Source organism: Neovison vison, chromosome 10, assembly GCF_020171115.1.
Source record: "Neovison vison isolate M4711 chromosome 10, ASM_NN_V1, whole genome shotgun sequence".
Taxonomy (NCBI): Eukaryota; Metazoa; Chordata; class Mammalia; order Carnivora; family Mustelidae; genus Neogale; species Neogale vison.
Window position 1 is genome coordinate 40,510,739 of NC_058100.1, and position 23,066 is coordinate 40,533,804.

The 23,066-nt window shown below is 39.8% G+C and overlaps 1 protein-coding gene across 1 annotated transcript in view; it reads right to left on the reverse strand.

Annotated features, from left to right (window-relative positions):
- Window positions 1–3,705: 3,705 nt before the first annotated feature.
- ADSS2 (adenylosuccinate synthase 2) overlaps window positions 3,706–23,066 on the reverse strand; it is a 34,825-nt gene continuing 15,464 nt past the window's right edge. Inside the window, exons 5-13 of the mRNA XM_044267059.1 lie at window positions 16,638–16,704; window positions 16,263–16,370; window positions 15,007–15,088; window positions 12,813–12,939; window positions 11,414–11,568; window positions 9,401–9,525; window positions 8,294–8,391; window positions 5,795–5,944; window positions 3,706–4,498 (exon numbers count right to left, since the gene is read on the reverse strand). Of these exons, the coding sequence (XP_044122994.1) occupies window positions 4,446–4,498; window positions 5,795–5,944; window positions 8,294–8,391; window positions 9,401–9,525; window positions 11,414–11,568; window positions 12,813–12,939; window positions 15,007–15,088; window positions 16,263–16,370; window positions 16,638–16,704 (965 nt within the window). The 3' untranslated portion in view covers window positions 3,706–4,445. The remainder of the gene's footprint in view (window positions 4,499–5,794; window positions 5,945–8,293; window positions 8,392–9,400; window positions 9,526–11,413; window positions 11,569–12,812; window positions 12,940–15,006; window positions 15,089–16,262; window positions 16,371–16,637; window positions 16,705–23,066) is intronic.

Genomic DNA, 23,066 nt, shown 5'->3' on the forward strand with positions numbered 1-23,066 from the left:
AAACCCGCATCGGGCACTCTGCTCAGCGGGGAGCCTGCTTCCACCTCTCTCTCTCTCTCTGCCTGCCTCTCTGCCTACTTGTGATCTCTGCCTGCCAAATAAATAAATAAAAGCTTAAAAGAAAAAAAAAAAGAGAATACAGTGTGGTGATTTAGTAAATTTAAAAAACTGTGCAACCATCACCATAATCCAATTTTAGAACATTTCCATCACCCCATAAAAATTCTTTGTGCCAGGAGCGCCTGGGTGGCTCAGTCAGTTGTCTGAATTTGGCTCAGGTCATGATCTTGGAGTCCTGGGACCCAGCCCTCCACTGGGCTCCCTGCTCAGTGGTGAGTCTGCTTGTTGTTCTGCCCCTTCCCCAGAGCTTGTGATCTTGCTTTCTCTCTCTCTCTCTCTCTGTCTCAAATAAAATCTTAAAAAATTCTTTGTGCCCATTTGCAGTCACTCCCCATTACCACCCCCAACCTCACAAATCTATTCTCTGTCTCTATTAAATTGCCTTTCCTGGACCTCTCATGTAAGTGAAATCATAGGATATGCAGTCTTCTATATCTGGCTGTTTTCATTTACTGTAATGTTATGAAGTCATACCAGGGACTTCATCCCCTTTTTTGCCCATTATATAGATATACTCCCTCTTCTTCATTCATCTGTGCAGCATTTGTAAGTCTGTGGGGACATATCTTTTCATTTCTCTTGGCTAGACACCTAGGAGTGGAGTTTCTAGATCATATTTTACATTTATAATTACTTTTTAGAAGAACCTTCTAAAATGCACCAGTTTACACTCCTACCAGCAATGTATAAAGGGTTCCTATTTCTCCATATCCTCATCAATACATGTAATAGTGTGTCTTTTTTATTGTAGCCATTCTAATTGTTGTGAAGGGATGTGTTGTTTTAGTTTGCATTTTCGTAATGTGATTAATGATGTTGCTACTTCTTTTCTTGGTCATTTATATCTTTGGTGAAGTGTCTATTCAAATATTTTGACCATTTTTGAATTAGGTTATTTTCTTTTTAATTATACCAGATCATTGTATATCATTATATATTCTGGATACGAGTTCTTTATAGATACATACTTTGCAAATATTTTCTCCTTATCTGTGGCTTGCCATTTCATTTTCGTAGAGGTATCTTTTGAAATATGAAAGTTCTAAATTTTGATCAAGTCCAATTTATTGAGTTTTTCACTTATAGATTGTATTTTCACTATCATCTTTAAGAAGTCTTCTGCCTAACCCAAGGTCATGTATGCAGTCTACAGGTCACTCATTCACTTTATTTATTTATTTATTTATGTTACTCACTTTAGATCCAAAAATTCAAGTAGGCTGAAAATTAAAGAATGGAAAAAGATATTCTAATATCATAAAAAATAGACTAAGTCAAAAACTGTCACAACAAAGGACTTATGTTTTGATAAAGTAGTCATCAAGAAATAATAAGAATTATAAATATATATTCACCAAACAACAGAGGCCCCAAATATATGAAGCAAACATTGATGGATTTGAGGGGAGAAAGATTTCTGCAATAATAATGGTCTTCTGCTATCATTTTTTAATGTACTTTCCAATGACATGAAATGCCATTTTAAGCCTCTATTATCAAGCTCCCATGTATTTTGCAGCTACCTCTGAAATGCCCAGTCCACTCCCCTTGTGTATTCGTTCATTCCCATGACCACATCACTTACTCTGACTACAGGAGCTTAACAGTGTTTTAACACCTGGTGAGGAACAACCTCTTGACACACACTTTTTTCAAAAATTCTCTTAGGAATTCTTGCACATTCATTTTTCCACCAAAGTTTCAATATAATTTTGTCCAGTTAGACAATCCCCTGGCAATTCGGACTGGAATGGCATTCAACTCACATACTCAATTGTGAAGGACATTCAGCTCTATCAATCCATTAATATATAAAAAATAAATATACTAAAAAGGGCATCTCCCCACCAAAATACCTTGTTCTGCCATTTAGTTCCCTTCTACTGTGCTTTAAAATTTGTTTCAGTTTTTCTGTGTCCCTGTTATGTCCCCATAATCATATCTATTACATTTTGGCCTTGACCTTTTTTTCAGGGGAAACATATTTTGGTTATTTGGCAGAGTCCTCCTCTAACTTTTTGCCAACTTTATCTGCCTCACCAGCCCCTCATTCATTTTTTTCAGTTGTCCCAACTTTCCAAAAATGTTTTCAGCCTCTGGGTCTTTGCCCTTGTTCCTGACTACTCACCCTCTTGATCTGTTTGAATCCTGTTTCTGCTAAAGGCCATTTCTGACTCTTTCTGAACTGAGGTTAAGTTCTCCTTCCTAACACCCTGCACTTTCCCATTGTGGCGCAGATTGCTTACAAATACGTTTATCTGGCTGCTGCCTTACAATACACCACCGCACCCCCAACACCTAGCAGATTCTAGCAAATACTCTTGTTCAATAGAGATTACTGTAATAGTTACCTAGGATTTCAAGACAACTGAATCTGAAGATCAGAACCTCTCTCTTAACCAGCTTACAGCTCACTTCTAAAGACTGAGAGGCGAGAATCACTCAACCTGGTCAAAATTGAGTAAATGTCTATCAACATCAATAGATTTGCACTTTTTTGATTTAAAAAAAAAAAAAAAAAAGCAGTGACTTGGAGAATCAATGCTTTTTTTCTTCATTTGTTTTTTCTGGTGATCTCTATACCCAACGTGGGGCTCAAACACGACCTGGGACCAAGAGTAGCATGTTCTTCCAACTGAGACATCCAGGTGATGTTTCAGTTAAGAGGGTTTTTTTTTGTTGTTGTTTTTGTTTTTTAAGTTTATTTGTTTAGTAATCTCTTTGGAGAACAAGTTCTTCACATCTGCCTCTGGACCATTACTAAAATGGTTTTAGTAACACAACACTTTTAGCCAAGAAGAGAATGTGGACTTAAAAACCCTGTTTCAACTCAACCTGATAAGTAGTTCAAGTAGAAAGATAAAGGGTAAGGAGAAATAAAAAGCCCATTCAATTTCCATTAGCATAAATAAAAATTATTTATTGTAATATTAAATACGAATTTTACACAAAAGTCATTATTGATTGGCAATGGGCTTGTAAGATCATCTGTACTATCCTTTTTGTTTATTGAATCCAGCAAGGCTGGCTCTATTTCAGAATTTTCTGAAGTATTAATAAAAATAGGTCTAGTGAAGACAAAAGGTATTTACATTCTTTTCTAAGTCTGTTTTGATGTCTCCCCACCCCATCCCTACATACTACAGGAATAAAGCTCTTCTTTTATATACTAGTATTACCAGTACTTCTTTTACTAGAACAAAAACACAATACACAAACCATACTAGAAATATTTGGTTCTTTTTAATCAGCTATTGATGGTATAATAAAATAAATTTAAGTGGCACCTAATTTAAACATTTAAAATAGTTCACTGAAGGCAATCTACAACACAGTAGGTTAAGCCTAATTGTCAAAACAACACCTCTTTTTTTCCAAGAAAGAAAAAATAAAGGCATGATCGAAATTATGACTGACAATTTGGGTTCATGTGGACACTTATAGATGATTCTGTAGGCATACTGGCAGGCACAATGTTGAAAATCAACCCACTAGATTTAGAAATAATGGTAAGATTAAAAAAAAAAAAAAACCAGCTACACATTTCAGAGTTAATGCCTGAAATTAAAGAAAAATATCCACCAATTATCACAACGATCTTTTAATGACTAATATTTTTAAACATTAAGATTGTTGTTTTAGGGAACATCTTTCTCTGGACATTTAACTAAATGCCCAATGTATTAAATAATTTACAGAGAAGTAAGTTTTGTGTTCTGTACAAATTAAAGGATACATGAATATATTCCCCTCCCCCTCCCTCGCCAAAGCTCAAATTTGCAATGGTCTCAGCAGAAAATAAACAGTTCACAAGTTAAACAGAATTTATAGCATTACAAAAGTTTACAGAATCCTCTTTTCATCATTTTTTTCCTAACAGCAAAGATCACACTGACAAATTGAATGACCAGAATGTAAAAAATATTTGTGCAAAACTGCATTAATTGTTCTTCCCGTTTAGTAGAGATAAAACCTAAGAACGCACAATGACAATAGAGAAGAAAAACTACACTGGAAGGAATTCTATTTTAGATTTCAAACAACACAGATCATACTATGACTAAACACTGAAAGAAAACGTGGCACCGTGAGCAGCAGGAGCAACACATGACTCGGCGATTCTGCCAGTGGAGATGGCTGACACTGGAACACGCCAGAAGTTTCTCTCCACATCAGCCAGCCATCTTCAGGGACTGGAAACAACTCTAGGGCTTAAAACTCACTTCGATGTCTGTCTTCTTGAAATTTGCAGATCATAAATGAAATATTTAATAAAGTCCTTTCCCTCCCTCCTGAAGGAGTGTTTCTTGCATCACTGGAAATCCTTAAAAGAGCTGAATCATAGACTCTCTGGATTTACCTACTCCGATCCATTTCACTGGTAACGGAAGAAAGTACAAGAATAGTATCAATTCATTTATAATGTTCAATCCTTGGGATGAAAAGATCCCCACTCTTCTCAGGGTCACTATTTAACTTTCCAGGTGCCTTCTGCTATCCTTTGCTGTCCTGCTAGAAGACCAGGCTGATTTCTAAACGGAACACACCAGTGCTGGTGTGTGCCTTACCAGTTCCAGTTTTAATCATGTGGTATTTCCAAGTCCTCAATGCCTAATATTTAGGTTAGCAAAATACTAGCCCAAACCACCAGAGACTTACTGAACCCTGGATTAAGTCCCTAATTACTAGATAAGATCTAAGCATCTTTGATAAAAGCAGGATGCTAAGAGGTGACGGTGTAACTTTTGCATCTCAAAATGTAGAAACATCTGGAAGAGAATACTATTTTAACTTGCACAGACTAAACCAGTCTATAGGAATCTCTAAATATTATACCACATGGGTTAACCTTCATGGAATTTTTATACAGGACACTGTTAAATTCACTCTCGTTTGTATTTCAAAAAAATGTTGACTAAGAGCCATAGCAAACATGCTGACTAAGTTGGACATCACGCTGGCTGGGGCAGCTAGCAATCTGGAAAACAAGACTAGTACTTGAGACGAACCACAATACAAATCAGAATAACTACACAATAGATTCTACATAAAGGACACCTTCTACCCACTTTGCTTTTGTCTTTTCAATCTCTACCAGTACAAGTAGAAGGAAGAAAGCAATGTGTTAAAAACTTCCATTAACTAGTCACAGCTATAACCTGGTTATGCCTAACTCCCCAGACAACTCCCTGGCCAGCCTGTTTTTTAATAAAGTTTTATTCTTTCCTCTCCTCTTCTATTTTTTCAAACTGGATTTCCTATTTTCTGTACCAGTGATTTCCTAATTATTCAAGCAACCCCCCCACTTCCCAAGGGTAGTTTAATCGCAAATGGAAAAACCACAAACCATTTTTGGTGGAGGTGAAGATACAAAAGGCTTTGTGACTAAGAGGAAGAAAGCAACAAGCATGAATGTCACAGGGTAAAAACCAGAGTAGTAGAGAATTAAGACAGAGTCAAAACAGTGTGAGGTAACCTACTGTCTTCAGGCATACAAAGGATTAAAGATGACTATATTTACTCTAAGAAATGAGATTATTTTATATTTTATAGGGCATTGCTGCAAATCATGAACACTCTACAAAATAATACTGATCTTTCTTTTATTGTATCTCAAAGGTAGACCGTTAAGTTAGAAACAGAAGAAAGACCGTTGTTCATAAAGTACACTTACCTGGAATTTGAAGCTCATCTTCAATAAATCGAACATAATTTTGTGCATTAACAGGTAGTTCTTTAAACGTCCTTGCATTTGATATGTCTGTGTTCCAACCTGGCAGCGTCTTATACTGAACTTCAACTTTATTTAAGACTTCTTGGTTTGCTGAAAGTTAAAGAGTAAATCTGTTTTTCCATGGTGGAATGCTGCCTGTTGCCAAAAAGCTTTTTCTATGTCAAAGGTTCATGATCTCTTATGAAAATCCTTGGAGCCAGAGGAGTTCTGGAATGCAGTTTCCCAGAGTGCAGGAAGGTCAGACAGGACACTGACCACCTGAGGCAACGTTTTCATAATCCAACACAGTCCTGCAGCGACAGGCTAATTCACTTGAAGCAGAGAGATTATTAGTTCTAATAGCAACTCAAGTTTTGCTGTCAAAGGACTTTAGTGCCAAACTTTAAACTTTCCATGTTTAGAGATTTTAGATACCCCACTGTGGATTAGAGATTATGGACCTATGTATGGTTGCATAGAGGTGGCAACCTCACAGAAAGGAGAGGTTGCCACCTCTCACAGAAAGGAGACTTGCAAACGTGCTCTCATCTGGGAGATCTACTGATTTTGTGATTGTACAAAGCTGACCTGGAAATTTTCTTTATTATCTCACCTAGCCATTTTCTCTGTATCTCCTAACAGGAACGGAAAATGTACAAAAGGTAAGAACAGTTTAATTAGAGCTGTTACAGCAGATGCTGTGGGGATTCTGTCCAGGCCTCCTACGTCGGGACTGAGACACTCATTCCCCCGCCTGTGGAAGCACTGCCCAGGGAGGACTCGTGCTCAGAAACTGTCCCCCGCTGAAGGGAGCTGCCTCCTTGGAACAGCCCAAATCCCACAACTGGTCAATGAGGACAACAGGCAGCACAAAAACATGGGTTCTGAGAAAAAGAAAACTCCCAAGCAAGTCCTGAAACTATGCAACTCTCTGCCCAGGGACAATTTCCCAGCCACTGGAAGCCACGACACCAGAGTCAGTGGAGAACAGTGGTCCCACTGAGCTGAGAAGGCGGATAATCAGGTTTCAGGGAAGCTAAGTGGCGAGAGGCATCACGGTCAAGTGTCAGAGGAGGGGGCTATATATGGAGCTCCCACCCCTCCAAAGTCCATGTGAGAGTCCCTTCACATGGGAAGGACCCATGGGATCACTGGAAGGCTTACCAGATGTTAGCTGTCACACAGTTGAGGGGACAGGTTCTAGAGGTCAAGCAGTGCTAAGAGAAGGGAAGGGACGGGATACACTGGAGCTCCAGCACTGCCCGACTAGAGTGATCTCTTTACACCTTGGTAACTCTCCTGGCATCCAGCTGGGAGAGCAGAAAGGCTGCTCCTTAAAATGTAAAAAACCATGTTCACGAGTATAACCGACTACTGACCCTCCACAACAAAGCCTAAAACCAAGCTACCGAGATCCACAGAGGAGACAGAATTTGGAGACTGATCCACACCAGGTTAAAGGTTTGGGAAACACCCAGGGCACTCATGTAACTATACTAACAGAGCAGAAAACTGAGCTTATGCAAGTTCAAGATGATCAGCCAGTAATTCAACTGTCCCCTGAAACAAGAACCACCACTCTTTAGAGGAGGATAACAGAATCTGAGTCACTACACTGTTAAGCACATTCAACCAGAAGTCATTGGTCATAGAAACAGTGATCCACAATCAAGGAAAAGAACAGTCAAGAGAAACAAGACTGGAGATGGCCCAGATGTCAGACTAACAGGTAATGATTTTAAATGTGTTTCTAAGAACTTGAGGTGATCCTTGGTTGCCAAGGACTGGTCATCACCATCAAGTCACAAAACCTGTACCAGCCTACCAAGTTTCATTCAAGTGCATATTCCTTTGTTTGGCATATTCCCAGGCTTATAGGGTGACTAAACAAATGAACAGTTCCTATTTCTGGAAGCTGGAAACATTTATGGAACTTCCTGAGTAACTGAAAAAATCTTGTAACTAAAGATATGCCTGAAGAAACACAGTGCCTCATGTAGAAGTCTTCCTACAACCACCCACTTTTGACATAGGAGATGAGAAAATCATTCCTATGGCTTCGAGAACAGGGTGGGTAAATGGATTAGGAGCCTGCTTACTCTTTTGAGTAGCACTCTTTTCTCCTACCCCACGTTTCTCCAGGAGGAGAAGCATGCCTACATAGAAGTTACTTTCAAAGTAGGGAAGATGAGATTCGGGAACAGCACAGCTGGCTGAGCTCAGAGGGACCATGTTTCTCTTTCCTATTTTGAGTCTGAACACATGCTCACTACTGCAATCCAGGATTCAAATGCACAGCAGCTATGAAACAAATGCCAATAACATGTGAATATACTTGTGCTATCCACAAAGAGGGTATCAACCCCGTGGCTCTATACCACGAACTACACAGAACTTCATGAAATGGCTCCAACATGTTCACCTAATAATATTCTTTGTATCACAGATGGAAAAAAGTACCTGGGAAATGAGGTATAATTTCACCATCTAACTTGTAAGCAACTCCAACTTTGATTTCCGTAAACATGTCCAAAATATCCAATTTGGTAAGTGCCAACCTAAGTGGAAAGAAAGGCAATGTTCAAATGGCAAACCTCTTCAAAATACATCAAATCTCCCAATAAACTGCCTGGGAAATAGTTTTAAAGGAAAAATCTGTACAATTAGAGAGAACAGTAGGTTTGGCATTCTTATCTGCAAATTATTTTTTTTATCCTTTATTTGTTATTTGCTGGAAGTTAAGTCAAATTAATACAAACAGGAATACATTTGTTTATATATTTATGTACATGTGCGAACAGCAACTTTTCACCGGGTGATTTCAGGGAGCCAGGCAGGGTGCTCTATGCTCTCACTGTATTTCTCACCTAATTTTCAAAACACCCACACGAAGTAGGTAATATTATTATCTAGATTTTGTTTATTTATTTGTTTTTAAGATTTTATTTATTCATTTGACAGAGAGAGATCACAAGTGGACAGAGTGGCAGACAGAGAGGAGGAAGCAGGCTCCCTGCTGAGCAGAGCCCGATGTGGGGCGCGATCTCAAGACCCTGGGATCATGACCAGAGCCGAAGGCAGAGGCTTTAACCCACTGAGCCACCCAGGCGCCCCAATTATTATCTAGATTTTAAAGATGATGGAAAAGGCACAGAAAGATTCACTTAACCAAAGTCATGGCACAACGCGTGAATCTGAGATTTGAGTTAGACATTAATCATGCCCTAAATGGGTTATGTTGCCTCCCCTCCACATAAGCAAAACGCACCATCTACCTACCTACCCACCTACCTCACTTCCCTCTATACTGACATGCACGGGGGAGTAACAGGATTCCTTTTTCCCAACTGTGGATGTGTAGGAAGACAACCTGGGGCCTTTTCCCGTGGGTCCCCTTCCCCTAGATCTTGGTCCACTTGAACCCCGAGCTACGATTTCATCTGGAGTCTAAACAGTGAACTTTTTCTACCAGGGTACTACTTTTCAAGCTTGCACTCCACAAAATGTAACCTGTGGTCATGAACTGTACCTTAGTTCCCTGAAAGAAATGTTTCTAAGAATACTTACGCAGTAAATCCATTAATCATATGAGCATATTTGAGCAAAACCAGGTCCAGCCAGCCACACCTTCTTTTCCTACCAGTGGTTACCCCAAACTCTCGACCTCTTGTTTGTAATAATTCTCCAATTTCCTAGAAAACAGAAAATAGGACTTTAGGATTATAACACCAATGCTGTAAAATCTAGCAGAATTACGGCATAAGATCACATAACAAGTCAAAATCTTATAAAGATGAACATCTTCCAAAAAATTACTCAGTGGAAGACAGAATTCCATACCAATGATGTGTGAAATAGGCATTATTTGGAACAGATCCACTTTTGGCTTCAATTTTTACCACTTCTGTAAAACCAGTATTTTTTACGATGTTAGATAACTTCTTAAAATTTAGATTAACATATAAAATGCTACATATTAGAAACAAGGTTGTTAATTAAGTATTTATTAAATTTATTAAAATAGACAAGCCAATTGTTCCAAGAACTGCAATTCAATGATCCTCCTGAAAATCATAAGACAAGCTCTCAGCTAGTCAGTAGTTCTGGACAGCACAACGCCCTTTCGAAAAGAATGAAGGCTGATGGCAATGCTCAAGATCTAAGCCACAGGGGTGGCTGGGTGGCTCAGTCAGTTCAGTGTCTGCTTTCAGCTCAGGTCATGATCTCAGGATCCTGGAATTAAGTCCTACATCGGGCTCTCTGCGCAGTAGGGAGTCTGTTTCTCCCTCTGACTTCCGCTCCCCCTGCTGGTGCTGTCTCTCTCTGACAAAAAAATAAAATTCTTAAAATAAAATAAAATAAAATAAACTTAAAAAAAAAAAAAAAGAGAGATCTAAGCCACAGCCATTCCTTACAGCCTAATTTTTCAGTCATCATCTATCTACTCCCTCACTGACACCTTTCTGATTTCTTGTATTCGGACATCAATCTGTCAGATCTGAATCCCAGCCCCGTCCCTCTGTGTGACTTTGCACAAGTGATTTCAGCTCTCCGTGCCTGTTTCCTCTTGTGTAGAAGGAGGACAGTGACACCACCCAGCTCCCCGAGGGTCGTGAGGTCCAGAGGGCTTCTGAGGATACAATACTCGACAGTGCCTGGCCCGACGTCACCACTGCAGAGGTGTTGGCTAGGGCTAGAGCAGGTCTTGAAGTCACTCTTCTTCTCAGCCCCAGCTCCTAACAAGCCCTTGGTGAAAGGCAGTTCTTATTTATTTATTTATGTATTTAATTTAGATTTTATTTATTTAGTAGAGAGAAAAAGAGAGAGAGATCACAAGGAGGCAGAGAGGCAGGCGGGGGGGGGGGAACAGGCTCCCCGCTGAGCAGAGAGCCTGACTCGGGGCTCAATCCCAGGACCCTAAGATCATGACCTGAGCCGAAGGCAGAGGCTTAACCCATTTAACCCAGGTGCCCCCAGTTCTTATTTTTAACCATTTCTTTCCCCTTCACTATCTCAACCTCCCTCACAAACCCACCTTCATGCAGCCTGGCGCTTACAGTTACCTTTAAGTACCCTCTACTCCTTTGTCTTTTGCTGCCAATCTGCTGCCACTTCAGTAGAAAGCACAGGAAGATAAGAAATCAGAGGGAAAAAAGTAGTTTTTATTTTATATTTTAAAGGTTTGTTTATTTGGCAGAGAGAGGGAGAAAGAGCATAAGCAGGGGGAACCGCAGAGGGAGAGGGAAAAGCAGGCTCCCCGCTGAGCAGGGAGCCCAACCTGGGGGCTGGTTCCCAGGACCCTGGGATCATGACCTGAGCTGAAGGCAGATGCTTAACCAACTGAGCCACCCTGTAAGATTTTTATTTATTTATGTTTGTTTGTTTGTTTGTTTGAGAAGAGAACAGTGAGAAACAGAGAGGGGATCTAAAGCAGATTCCACTCTGAGCACGGAGCCCACCACAAAATCACAATCTGAGCCGAAACCAAGAGCCAGACACTAAACCAACCAAGCCACCCAGGAGACACGAAGTTTTTATTTTAAAACCTTCAGAACTGGATCTAGTGAGAAACAGACTTACATTGTCCTGCTCTGTTGGGAAGGCACCAATGCCAACTCGAGTTGTGTAAGCTTTCACGACCCCATACACTTCCCCAACATTTTGGGGGGGCATTCCCAACCCGGTACAGACACCTCCAACTGTACAGTTCGAAGAGGTCACAAAAGGGTAAGTTCCTAAAAAAGAAACAAATATACACACACAGATATACATTACTCTGAAACAATTACTAAAAAAAAATATGAGTACATTCTAGGTACTGGACAGACTTGACTATAACCGCCCTCTCAAACCTCAGCCTTTAGTCTTGAGCCCTTCTGTCTGGAATGAGAGCAAACCACAGTGGTCAGAGCTCTCCCTGCAATGCTCACTGGGGCAAGGCTCTTCGAGCGTGCGCAGTCAGCTCTGTGTGGCAGGTGCTCACATAATGGATCGCGAAATAATTTCATGTGGAACCCTGGGCGTTATTCTACTATGCAGACTATTCTAATCTACGTGTTTTTAACATGTTCCTATTGTTTTAAAAATGAATTTGTTTTCTTGATACACATTTTTAAGATACAGCCACAATCTAGAGTGACAGCAGTATACTAAGAATTCGGCGGTATTCATTATCCTAGCTTCTAATCTCTATTAAGGGAATAATCCCAAAAATGACAACAGAAGCTAAGAGGAGTGTACTCCTTCATCCCTAAAGATCCTGTTCCTACTTGAACTATCCACAGCTAACCAGACACTGCTTTCTTTCCAGATTCCACAGGCATATTATGGAGTCCAAAAATACCTATCTACTGTAATAGAAATAATACTTTTTCTTTAATTGGTTTACTTGAGAGTCAAAAGCCAATGAAATGTCAGTAAGAGCTGAGAACACTGACTTATCCTTTGAGATCATGTTCAGAGAGAAAGGCCAACAACCTAATGGGGCAGTAGCTGAAAGACATTAAAGCCTTAACTTTTTGAAGGTGGAAGAAATGCCCTAATCCACTCAGAATCTTAGGTCCAGGGCGTTAAGCAGATTTCCACAGATCTTAGAATACGCATGTTTAATGACAATGTTTATTAGTTCTCGATATTTTTTAAAAAGGCTGAATTAAAGATCCTTCCACAGGACTTCTCTAATCATCTTAGTTTCAAGCAAACAGAACATGAACCAAACAATGAAATCAGTTTACAGAATCCTAAACCCACTGACCCAAATAGTGATTTCATTTTTCTAATAAACTATAAAATGTATTATATGCATTGTGTATTCTACAATAGTGCTTAAAAAAAAAGATTAGTAGGTGACAAATGTCCATCATTCCTAAATATACAAGCTAAAAGCCTTGTTTTAAAACCTGTAAAGGCAAACATTAATTATTTATACCCTAAGTACTTCACGGCTGGGTTAAGCTCCGGCAAGTCACAGCTCACTTACCAAAATCAATATCTAAGAGTGCTGCATTTGCGCCTTCTACCAAGATTTTCTTTGGTGGTCCATGCAGGGCCTCGTAGAGGAAATAAACTCCATCTCTCACCATTGGTTTAATCCTTTCCATATAACCCTATAGACAGAGACAAAAGCCAATTTCAGTGTGTGCTAAAAAGTTCCCAACATGATCGGTACAAGTAAAACTCGCCAAGTAAAATTCTGTGACAAAGCAAACTTAACTTGTGCAAAGCAGAAAGGGGGTTGGTGACGGCGCCCACCCTACAGTATATTTGGATTAGCTCTGGTCTCTCGTCGTGATTCTCCAGAACCAGAAAAGAGACCCTAGCTCAAGATCAGTAGAGAAACAATGAAATTCAAAGGCTCTACGTTAACCACTGCAAGTGATGATGATGGCCTTCCATCCTTCAAGAACCAGCTCTCGGGAAAATAAAAAGAGCTGAGTATACGACATTGTGTTTTATATTCTGGGAGGTATTTAAAAAACTGCATTTATAAACCACGTAACCAAGAGCTTTGAAACACGCATCCAGGGACTGCCAAAATGTCGGTGTGGGTCACAAGTGACGCGGCCGAGCATGCAAACAGCGGTAACCGTTAATATTCTTTTGCCACAGTGTTCCGTCTGCTATAGCAGCACCTCAGCAGCATTACTAGCAGATAATAGCAAATACTATTTTACACACGAGCATTCTAAAACTCTCACAAAACATATTAAATGTATTAATAATACTGCTTAATTTTTTAATTCAATTAAAAATGTAATATAAACAAGAGTTCCCCAAGGCCTAAAGTATAACTACAATAAAATCTAGTTTCAACCGTGTTTCCTATTCAGCCAGTCTAATATGGAAATTCTACCATCCACTCATGAACTCACTGAACATGTTATATCCACACCACCCCCGCACCCTAGCTCTAGCCTCTTGCTTATTATTCCTGGTTTAGACCTTTCGTTATGCCGGAAATGACCATGCCATTCACCATGTCCCTTATTCCTTAAAGTGCTGATTTGATATCTACCACCTATTAAGAATCTTCTTCTCCAACTCTCTTCACAATTATTCATCTTCTTTACATTCACATGAAACATGGATAAAACAGAACCAAAAAGCCATATCCACACTTTAGTGCATAAATATTTCCAAGTTGCCAGTAATAAATTTGAAATATTTGTTGCATGACAGAATGAAAAGAAGATGGCAGTCTATTCTAAGCAACGAGCAATACACTGAAATCTAAATACCCAATATTCAGACTCTTCCTTGGAGGTCCCCCACCCCGGCCGCTGCCCCTGCTTAAGGAATTTAGTGAGTAGATATGCTTAAGGTCTACAACCATTCTAGAATGGCATATGAGGTTTGTAAATTCCTATTCGGCTCTGGAATTCACGTTCATACCTATTTATAGAAGAGAAGAAGTAATAATCAGATACATAGGGCCCAGCTCGAAACACACCAAACATCAGGGATGGATGTGAGGTGGAAGGGGTAGGAGATTTGCCTACCGACGAACTCAGGCACCACTGACACCTAAAAACAGCCACACGTGGACCCAACCTTTGGCCAATCACCTAGTTTGTCTTTTAAGACAAAGAGCTACAGACACTGGCCCCGTGGGGCATCCTTCCAGATCGGCCCAGCTAGCTTTACAAGTTACCTCCTGCTGCCTGCCCCTCTGTTGATCTATGCTCCACATTGCTAGGAGGGATTTTTATTTAATACAAACCTAATCTTTTTTCTGCTCAGAATTACTCAATAGCCTTTCATTAACTCCAGGATACAAAGCCAAACTCCCTATCACTGTGTATATAGGACCAATACAAGACCGTGAACTCCTACTCTCTGCTACTTACTCAATCTTTTCTTTCAGTCACATCATGTGAAGTGACTCAAACATGTCCTGTCCTTTTAGGTAGGCCTATATGCTTTCAGACTTAAAGAGGACAAGTAATTTGCTTTACTAGTTCTTATCTTCAGTGCTTTACACATATCTGTGTGGCATTTATTATACTATAAATTATTTAATATATAACTTCTCACAGTGTAATTTCCATAAAGGAAATTAACACTCTATGTTCTTAATTCTTATGTTTGCAGGTCCTAATGCAAAACCTGAATGAATGAAAGGTCTTAGAGGCCAATCTGGCAAACAAGTTTTAAAAAGGACATGAAAGCACTACCTTGAGTTTTTGTAATTCGCCTTCAATGTCGATTTCCAGAGTGGGGTATATAGATTTGTACTGGTTAGCCAGAACTTTGAACCTGAGAAACACAGATAAATCAAGACATTAGTTCAACTAAGAATAGTCCAAATAACATCATTCAATTCAAATGGTTTCTGTAGATAAGTGGTTTTAATAACAAATGAATCCCAAACTGAAGCGACATTCTAAGAAACAAAATCTAAACAGATCAATCATATAAATAATGATACACTCAAAAATAGTATTTTTAATTCAAATTTAGGAATACCAACAACATAATGTGTGTGTGGAAGATGAAGTGTGTGGAGGGAAAGGGAAGAATTTAAATCTATAACAACACTTAAATCGGAATTATATTACACTGTGTGAAAAATAAAGGGGGACGGTCCACATGATGCTTTTAAAAGAGATAGAGGTGGGCGCCTGGGGGGCTCAGTGGGTTAAGCCGCTGCCTTCTGCTCAGGTCATGATCTCAGGGTCCTGGGATTGAGTCCCACATCGGGCTCTCTGCTCAGCAGGGAGCCTGCTTCCTCCTCTCTTCTCTCTCTGCCTGCCTCTCTGCCTACTTGTGATCTCTCTGTCAAACAAATAAATAAATAAAATCTTAAAAATAAATAAATAAATAAAAGAGACAGAGGTAAAGCCTTTGATGCCGACTGTTATTAAATGCAACCACCAAACTCTCTGTCACTGAGTCACCATAAAGTTTCGATGACATTAGGTTTCTCATGGAGATTTTTCTAGAGAGTAAGTGTCAATGAGGCAATTTCTATTTTTTAAGGTGAGTTGGGTACAAAACAGTTCACCAGTACCTAAGAGTCTAATTATGTCTTGGTAGGGGTAATGTGGGTGGGGGGGGTCTCCAGAACTGAAAATTGGAGGGTCATGACTCTAGGATGTGGTAACCCCACCAAAGCATCCCCTGAAATCTGTTTCTCAGCAAACCATTCCAAATCCCAATACTTAAATATAATTTTGGCTTTGCTTTCTTAGAGTACTGCTAGGATATCATCATGAGGTTACTTTTCGTGAAGTTTAATTTGAAATTAAGTAATAAAAATAACTTTATAGTCCAAATTAAACCAAAAAAATCAATCACCATTGATTTTGCATCCTGGAATTGAAAAATTGCAATTTGAAAAATTCCATCCTAGAATACCAATTTGCATCCTGGATTTGAGAAATTCCAAAAACCCCATTTGCTCTTTCACTCTAAAAACCAAGTTAGTTACCTCTCAGAGAAGCCATCAAAGTCAGAAACCAGATCACACATCCGCAGTCCACTCCGCGCAGCTTTGGAAGAATAAACTGGGCCAATGCCCTTTTTTGTGGTACCCAAGCTTAAAAATAAATCAGAACAAGCTTTGAGTTAGACAAGAAAGACGGAGTTCTTGTGGTCAGATCATCACATTGAATGAAGGTACTTTGACTATTTTCTGTCTTTGCTATTTTCGGTAAGTTTAATTTCACAATCCTATTGATTTTCTCTAGAATCTAAACAGGATATTCTAATAATTTTTCTTAAACCTCTGGCCTACAATTTAAACATTAAGGTCTGGATATGCTTAAACTGCACCAAAAATAAAAACAACAAAAAAAAACCCTACTTTTTTCCTGCTTGTTCTTGTCTCTGTTGCTCCTGGATACCATCAGCGGCTTGATGAAAATCGAATACTGAGGGGAAAAAACCAAATCACAATTGTTGTCGAAACAAAGGTATTACAGGAAGAGCAAAACATACTGCATTTCGAATTACTTAAGCTATAAATCCCTTAGCCTAATTTCATCAGGACTAATCAAATGAATGCATTTTATTTTTTTAAAAAGATTTATTTATGGGGGAGGAGACAGAAAGAGAAAGAGAGAGAGGGGGCATGAGCAGGAGGGGCAAAGGGAGAGGGAGAGAGGATCTCACCAAACTCCACACTGAGTGTGGAGCCCGACGACCTGAGCTAAAACCAAGACCTGGGCCTCAACCAACTGTGACACCTGGAACCCCAAGTGTATGCGTTTTAAAAAGCAGCAGCAATGGTGGGAGCGAAGGTTTAGTACGCCAGCAGATACACGAACAGGGAAATATGCCTGATTGTTCATTCCTGCTAACTGCAACCCATGTTGTGGTTTCAGGAACTGTCAGTAAGAGGGTACCGCACAATTCTGTGAAGTTCAGTTTACTGAGATACCCTCTTTTCTTCGGCTTCTACCCTCCAGACATCTCTGGGTTATTCTGCCATTTCTCTCTCCTTCTCTCTCACGAGCTTCCACTGTCTCCAGCCAAAACTCTAGCCAACTAACGAGGGTGCATATTTCCACTCCTGGACATCTCGAATTCATCATTTTTAATGCAACAAAGCCATCTTTCCAAGACACAAATTTGATGTCACTACCCCCATGCCTTTAAAAGTCAATGGCTTTCTATTGCTCGAAAGAAAAAGACAGGATGATCTGATGTGGCCTCTGTGCAGAGATAGTACACTCTTTCATCTGGGACCCCCTTTCTGCCCTTGGGTCAGACGGACAATCTTCCGAAGCTGAGGCTACAAGGCAAACCCTTCTGCCTGAATGTGCCTTTTCCTGGGCCTGGACGTGCAAGCGCACTCACGCCCACATGCTCACTCTCTCTCACCAGCATTTTATGAGTCCTGGGACCATGTCAATTAGCTTACCAGTTGATTTCCTGAGCCTACAAGTTCTCAAATATTTAACCGACTGAGTCAATAGCGACTTTATGGGACAGGCAGGCCTAGAATTTGGTCTTCAAACTTTTTTTTTTTTTTTTTAGATTTTATTTATTTATTTGACAGAAATCACAAGTAGGCAGAGAGGCAAGCAGAGAGAGAGAGAGGGAAGCAGGCTCCCTGCTGAGCAGAGAGCCCCATGTGGGGCTTGATCCCAGGACCCTGAGATCATGACCTGAGCCAAAGGCAGAGGCTTTAACCCACTGGGCCACCCAGGTGCCCCTGGTCTTCCAACTTTTAACCAAGGCTTCTTTTGTTTCAAAATAAAAACCTTACGGGAATATAATTTACGTACCATAAAATTCACCCACTAAGTACAACCGGATCATTTTCCCATACATTAAACCATGGCTTCTTTTTGCTAATGATTGCTACTGTACCCAGTAAGTTGAAATGTATAAATTTTAAACAGAATGACTGATATGAGGTTCCTAGAACTAGTGGTGGCATGTTTAAAAGAATTATTTGGCAGTGTCAGAAAACTAATGTTGTAGTTATAGACGTTCAAACTGGGGGAAAAAAAAACATCAAGGAGATCAGACCTTAAGCCACCGTCTGATCAACCCCAGCCTCTAGGATTTGATCCTAAAGTCTTTTTTGCCCTAAGTTCCTTTTCTGAGACACGGCAGAATTGACAAGGCAGTCCTCCCCTCTGCCTGGCAAAGTTAATAAGCACAGACTAATGGGCTTCCCTAGTGGTCTCATGGGGAGTTCCAACACTTCCTACACTAGGTGATCACAATACAGAAACTAGATTTTTATTGTGTGATTTAAAATTATCCTGTAAATCACTATCTGTCTCAGTGTCACAGAACTGGGTGACATCCCACTAAGGTGGCCTATCGTACACCTCAAGATATTTACGGGAATGTGCAAAGCACTATTACTTGTGATAACTCAATATTGGAAGTGACTCAAAGTCTCATCCATGGTAAAAATGGATAAACTGTCCCATATTCATAAAAGGGGATATTCGGGGACGCCTGGGTGGCTCAGTTGGTTAAGCAGCTGCCTTCGGCTCAGGTCATGATCCCAGCGTCCTGGGATCGAGTCCTACATTGGGCTCCTTGCTCCGCAGGGAGCCTACTTCTTCCTCTGACTCTGCCTGCCACTCTGTCTGCCTGTGCTCGCTCTTGCTCTCTCTGACAAATTAATAAATAAAATCTTTAAAAAAAAAAAGGGGGGGATATACGATTCAGCAATGAAAGTAAGTCACTGCTTCATTTAATAATATGGAGGACCCAAATGGGCATACTGCTGCTAAGTGGAAGTCAGACACAACAGAATACATAAATGTGTGATTTGTATCAAATTCAAACACAAACGAAACCAATCTATGATGAGAGAACAGTAGTTACCCTTGGTGAAGGGGACTAGATAATAACTAGGAAAGGTCATCAGAGAAGCTTTTTTTTAAATGGAGATATATAGACATACAACTTTAGTTTCAGGTGCAGACCATAATGACTGGGTATTTGTCTATACAGCAAAATGACTGCCACAGTGAGTTTAGTTAACATCCAACACCATAAAAAGCCACAGATTTTTTTGTGTGTGATGAGAACTTTTTTTTTTGTTTTTCTTAACTAGGCTCCATGCCCAACGTGGGGCTTGAACTCACACCCCTGAGATCAAGACCCAAGATTGAGAGCCAGATACTCTCCTGATTGAGCCACCCAGGTACCCCATGCTGAGAACATCTAAGATCTATTATCTTAGCAACTTTCAAATAATGCCATACGGTATTATTAACTAGCGTCGCCATGCTGTCCAGGACTTCTCTGTGACTTTTTTACCCTGTAACTAGAAGTCTGTAACTTCTGACCACCCTCGCCTATTTTGTACACCCCTACCAACTGCCTGTCTTTGGCAGTTACCAATGTGTTCTCCCTGTCTTTGAGTCTGTGGGGTTTTGGGGTTTTCTTGCTCAGAACTGCCCGGACTATTCCACTTCTTTGTAGTTCCATACAAGTTTTACGATTGCTTGTTTTACTTCTGTGAAAAATACCACTGTAATTTTGAGAGAGATTGCACTAATCTGTAGATTCCTCCGGGTAGTACAGACATTTTAACAATACTAATTCTTCCAGTCCCTGGGCACAGAGTATCTTTCCATTTATTTGAGTCTGACTTAATTTCTTTCACCAGTGTCTTACAGCTGTCAAAGTTTAGGTCTGTCACATGCTTGACTAGCAGAGTAGCTTTTTCAGGCACGAGAAAGGTTCCGTATAACAAGGTAGTGGCGAAAGGGGTAAAATACTATACACTTACTGGGCATTTTGCTGTATTGTGTGCTATGTTAAAATGTTTACTTATTTCTAACAATAGCTATCATATACAACAGGAATTAGTTTATTGTCATGCTCCTAATTCAGTATATACCTTATAGCCTTCCTTTCTCATCTACTTTTGAAGGGCCAGAATAGTTCTTAAGAAGCTGTTTCATTAAATTCCGACCTTGCTAGTCAGTTAGGACAAAAACGGAGATGTTGGAGGAAGCCATTTCTTTTGAAAGAGAAGACATTTTACATTGAAGTATCTGTTTTATCTTCTGTATTCAAATGAGTTACAAAGGCACATGGCAAATCACAAGTAAATGGTTGATGGAAAGCAGGTAAACCATATTTTTTAGAAGTTAATTTAGTATCTTGTCACAGAGCTAATGGTTTTTAGGTTTTTCTAGGCCCCAGGGAGCTATTAGGGAAATCAACATAATTACTTTAATAAAGCTCCGTCATGGCATGGAGCCTTAATACCTCCACCAACACTGTTTTTGAGAGAACAGTTTTTGTGTGAAGTTGTGTTGAATATCTTCCATTTTCTATATTGAGGACAAAAAATGCTGCCTTAGGGACTCAGTTTAATTTTTATAAAAGATTATTATGCATGTTCAATAGGTAAATTTCATTAACACCATCTTTTTTTGTTATTATCATTAAGTTTTATTAACACTATTAATGTTACACCATATGAATGTGTCCACTGTGAGCCTCAGTACCCAGAGTACCCACTTTGCTGACTTCGCCCATCTCCTCAGGTCTTCTTTCCTCAAAGTGTTTTTTGGTTTTTGTTCTTTAAATTGTGGTCACTTACCGTGAGATCTACCCCCTGAACAGATTTTTAAGTCACAATACAGCACTGTTACCAACAGTCTCTGTGTTGTACTATGTGTCTCTGGAACCTATTCATTGGTCATGCCCTTCAGCAGATGCTGTGAACGTCATCTCCATAGTGAAATGTCCCCAGCCACTTTATCTCAAGTTATAGATTCCCACCCGCCTCCTAGAGACTGCCAGATGGTCCACGGGGCTCCTTTCTCTTCTTGGAACTCATCGCTAATGTGCCATGGCACATTATCACATGTTCATCTCATTTATTATGTCTCCCCCTACTATACTATAAGTTCCACTAGGAATCTTCATTGGTCTTTTCTGAATCCTTGGGGCCCACCACACCAGGCACCACACCAGGTCTTTCATTAGGGAACTGCTGAGTCAAAGGACAAACCACCCAACAACCTGCATTTCATATGTTTTAAAAAATGTGAAGTCTCAGCCACTTCTTTGGTCTCTTTCCCTCAACAAGGATCTCTTATACCACAAATTTTGTTATGCGTTTCAATGAGACAGGACACAATTATAATAGATAGCTTCTTGCATACTTGCTAAAGTATGGTAATTGTAAAGAACCGGCCAACAATGGATTCCTTCTTAGATTTCTCTGTAAGGAAACTGGCTGTTCAAAGCAAAACTATTAAGAACACATTATAGAGCTTATTATGATGCGGACATGAAATGTAGGACAATAATGACACAAGGGACTGGAAGAGGGAAACTGAAACATTTTCTTCTAACAATCTTGGGTTATGGGGCACCTCGGTGGCTCAGTGGGTTAAGCGACTGCCTTCGGCTCAGGTCATGATCCTAGAGCCCTGGGATCAAGTCCCACGTCAGGCTCCCAGCTCCACAGGGACTCTGCTTCTCACTCTGACCTTCTCGAACCCTCTCATGTTCTCTCTCACTCTCTCTTTCTCAAATGAATAAATAAAATCTTAAAAAAAAAAGCTCTGCTGGCTATATTAATATCGAAGTAAGCTTTGATATTAAGGAGTATTAAAGAATAAGGAATATTACTATAGAAAAGAAGGCCATTTCATCATGATGAAAGAGTTAACTCATCAAAAATGTAAATTTAAATACACATGTAATCTACCTGAGCTTCAAAGCAGACAAAGCAAAAACTGACAAAAGTTGAAAAGAAAAATAGACAAGTCCTCAATTCTTGTTGGAGGTTTCAACATGCCTCTTTCTAGGTGACTGACAGCAAGCAGGAAAAAAATCAGCTAGGACACAGAACAGCTCTACTCAAAAGAACACGTATTCTAAGTGCACGTAGAACACGAACCAAAACAGACCCTGTGCTGGGCCAGAAAACAAGTTTCAACAAATTTAAAAAGATGGAGATCATAAAGTATATTCTCTGTCTGCAACAAAATTAGAAATAAGAGAAATGACAAAAATCATCCAATATTTAGAAATTTAAACATTTCTCAATAACTCATAGGTCAAACAGAAATCACAAAAACAATACAAGTATTTTCTACTGAATGGAAATAAACATACAAAATGTCAATATTTGTGCAATGTAGCTAAGGCAGTGTGCAGCTTTAAATGCTCACATAAAGAAAAGAATGGTCTGAAGTCAATGATCTAGTAAGCTTCTAAAGAGGTTAGAAAAAGTGAGTAAAACATGTCAGTCCAGCACAGTTCACTTCAAAAAAGTTATTTTCTTGCATTACTGAGGCTACGCTCAGACTTCCAGCCTCTGACTGTTATCTGGAGGCATGGATACTTAAGAACTTTGATGGGCTACTCTTTTTTCGCTGTTTTTTAAATATAGGCAGGCTCCATGTCCAGGGTGAAGCCCAATGTGGGACCTGAGCTGAGGTCAAGAGTCAGACCCTTCACAGACTGAGCCACCCAGGTGTCCCTACCGGTGCTGCTCTTAAATGGGGGTCAAGGCTAAAACCGGAGTAGCCACTGCCTCAGGGAACACCCGTACTTAATTACAACGGAAGAGTTTGTACCAGTCCAAGCTCTCTTTCCAGGTTATTGTCTCGATAATTAAATATTCCATCACCTCAGATAGGAGAGTAATAGGGAAACAAACTTCAAATTTGTTAGTGGGGCTGAAATTACCTTGAGAATCCAGTTTGCTCTAACTAATCGTGGAGGAGAAGGCTACTCTGAATAAAGTCTGGACCACTGAAAAAGCTGCATTATTACATTTAAGACACAA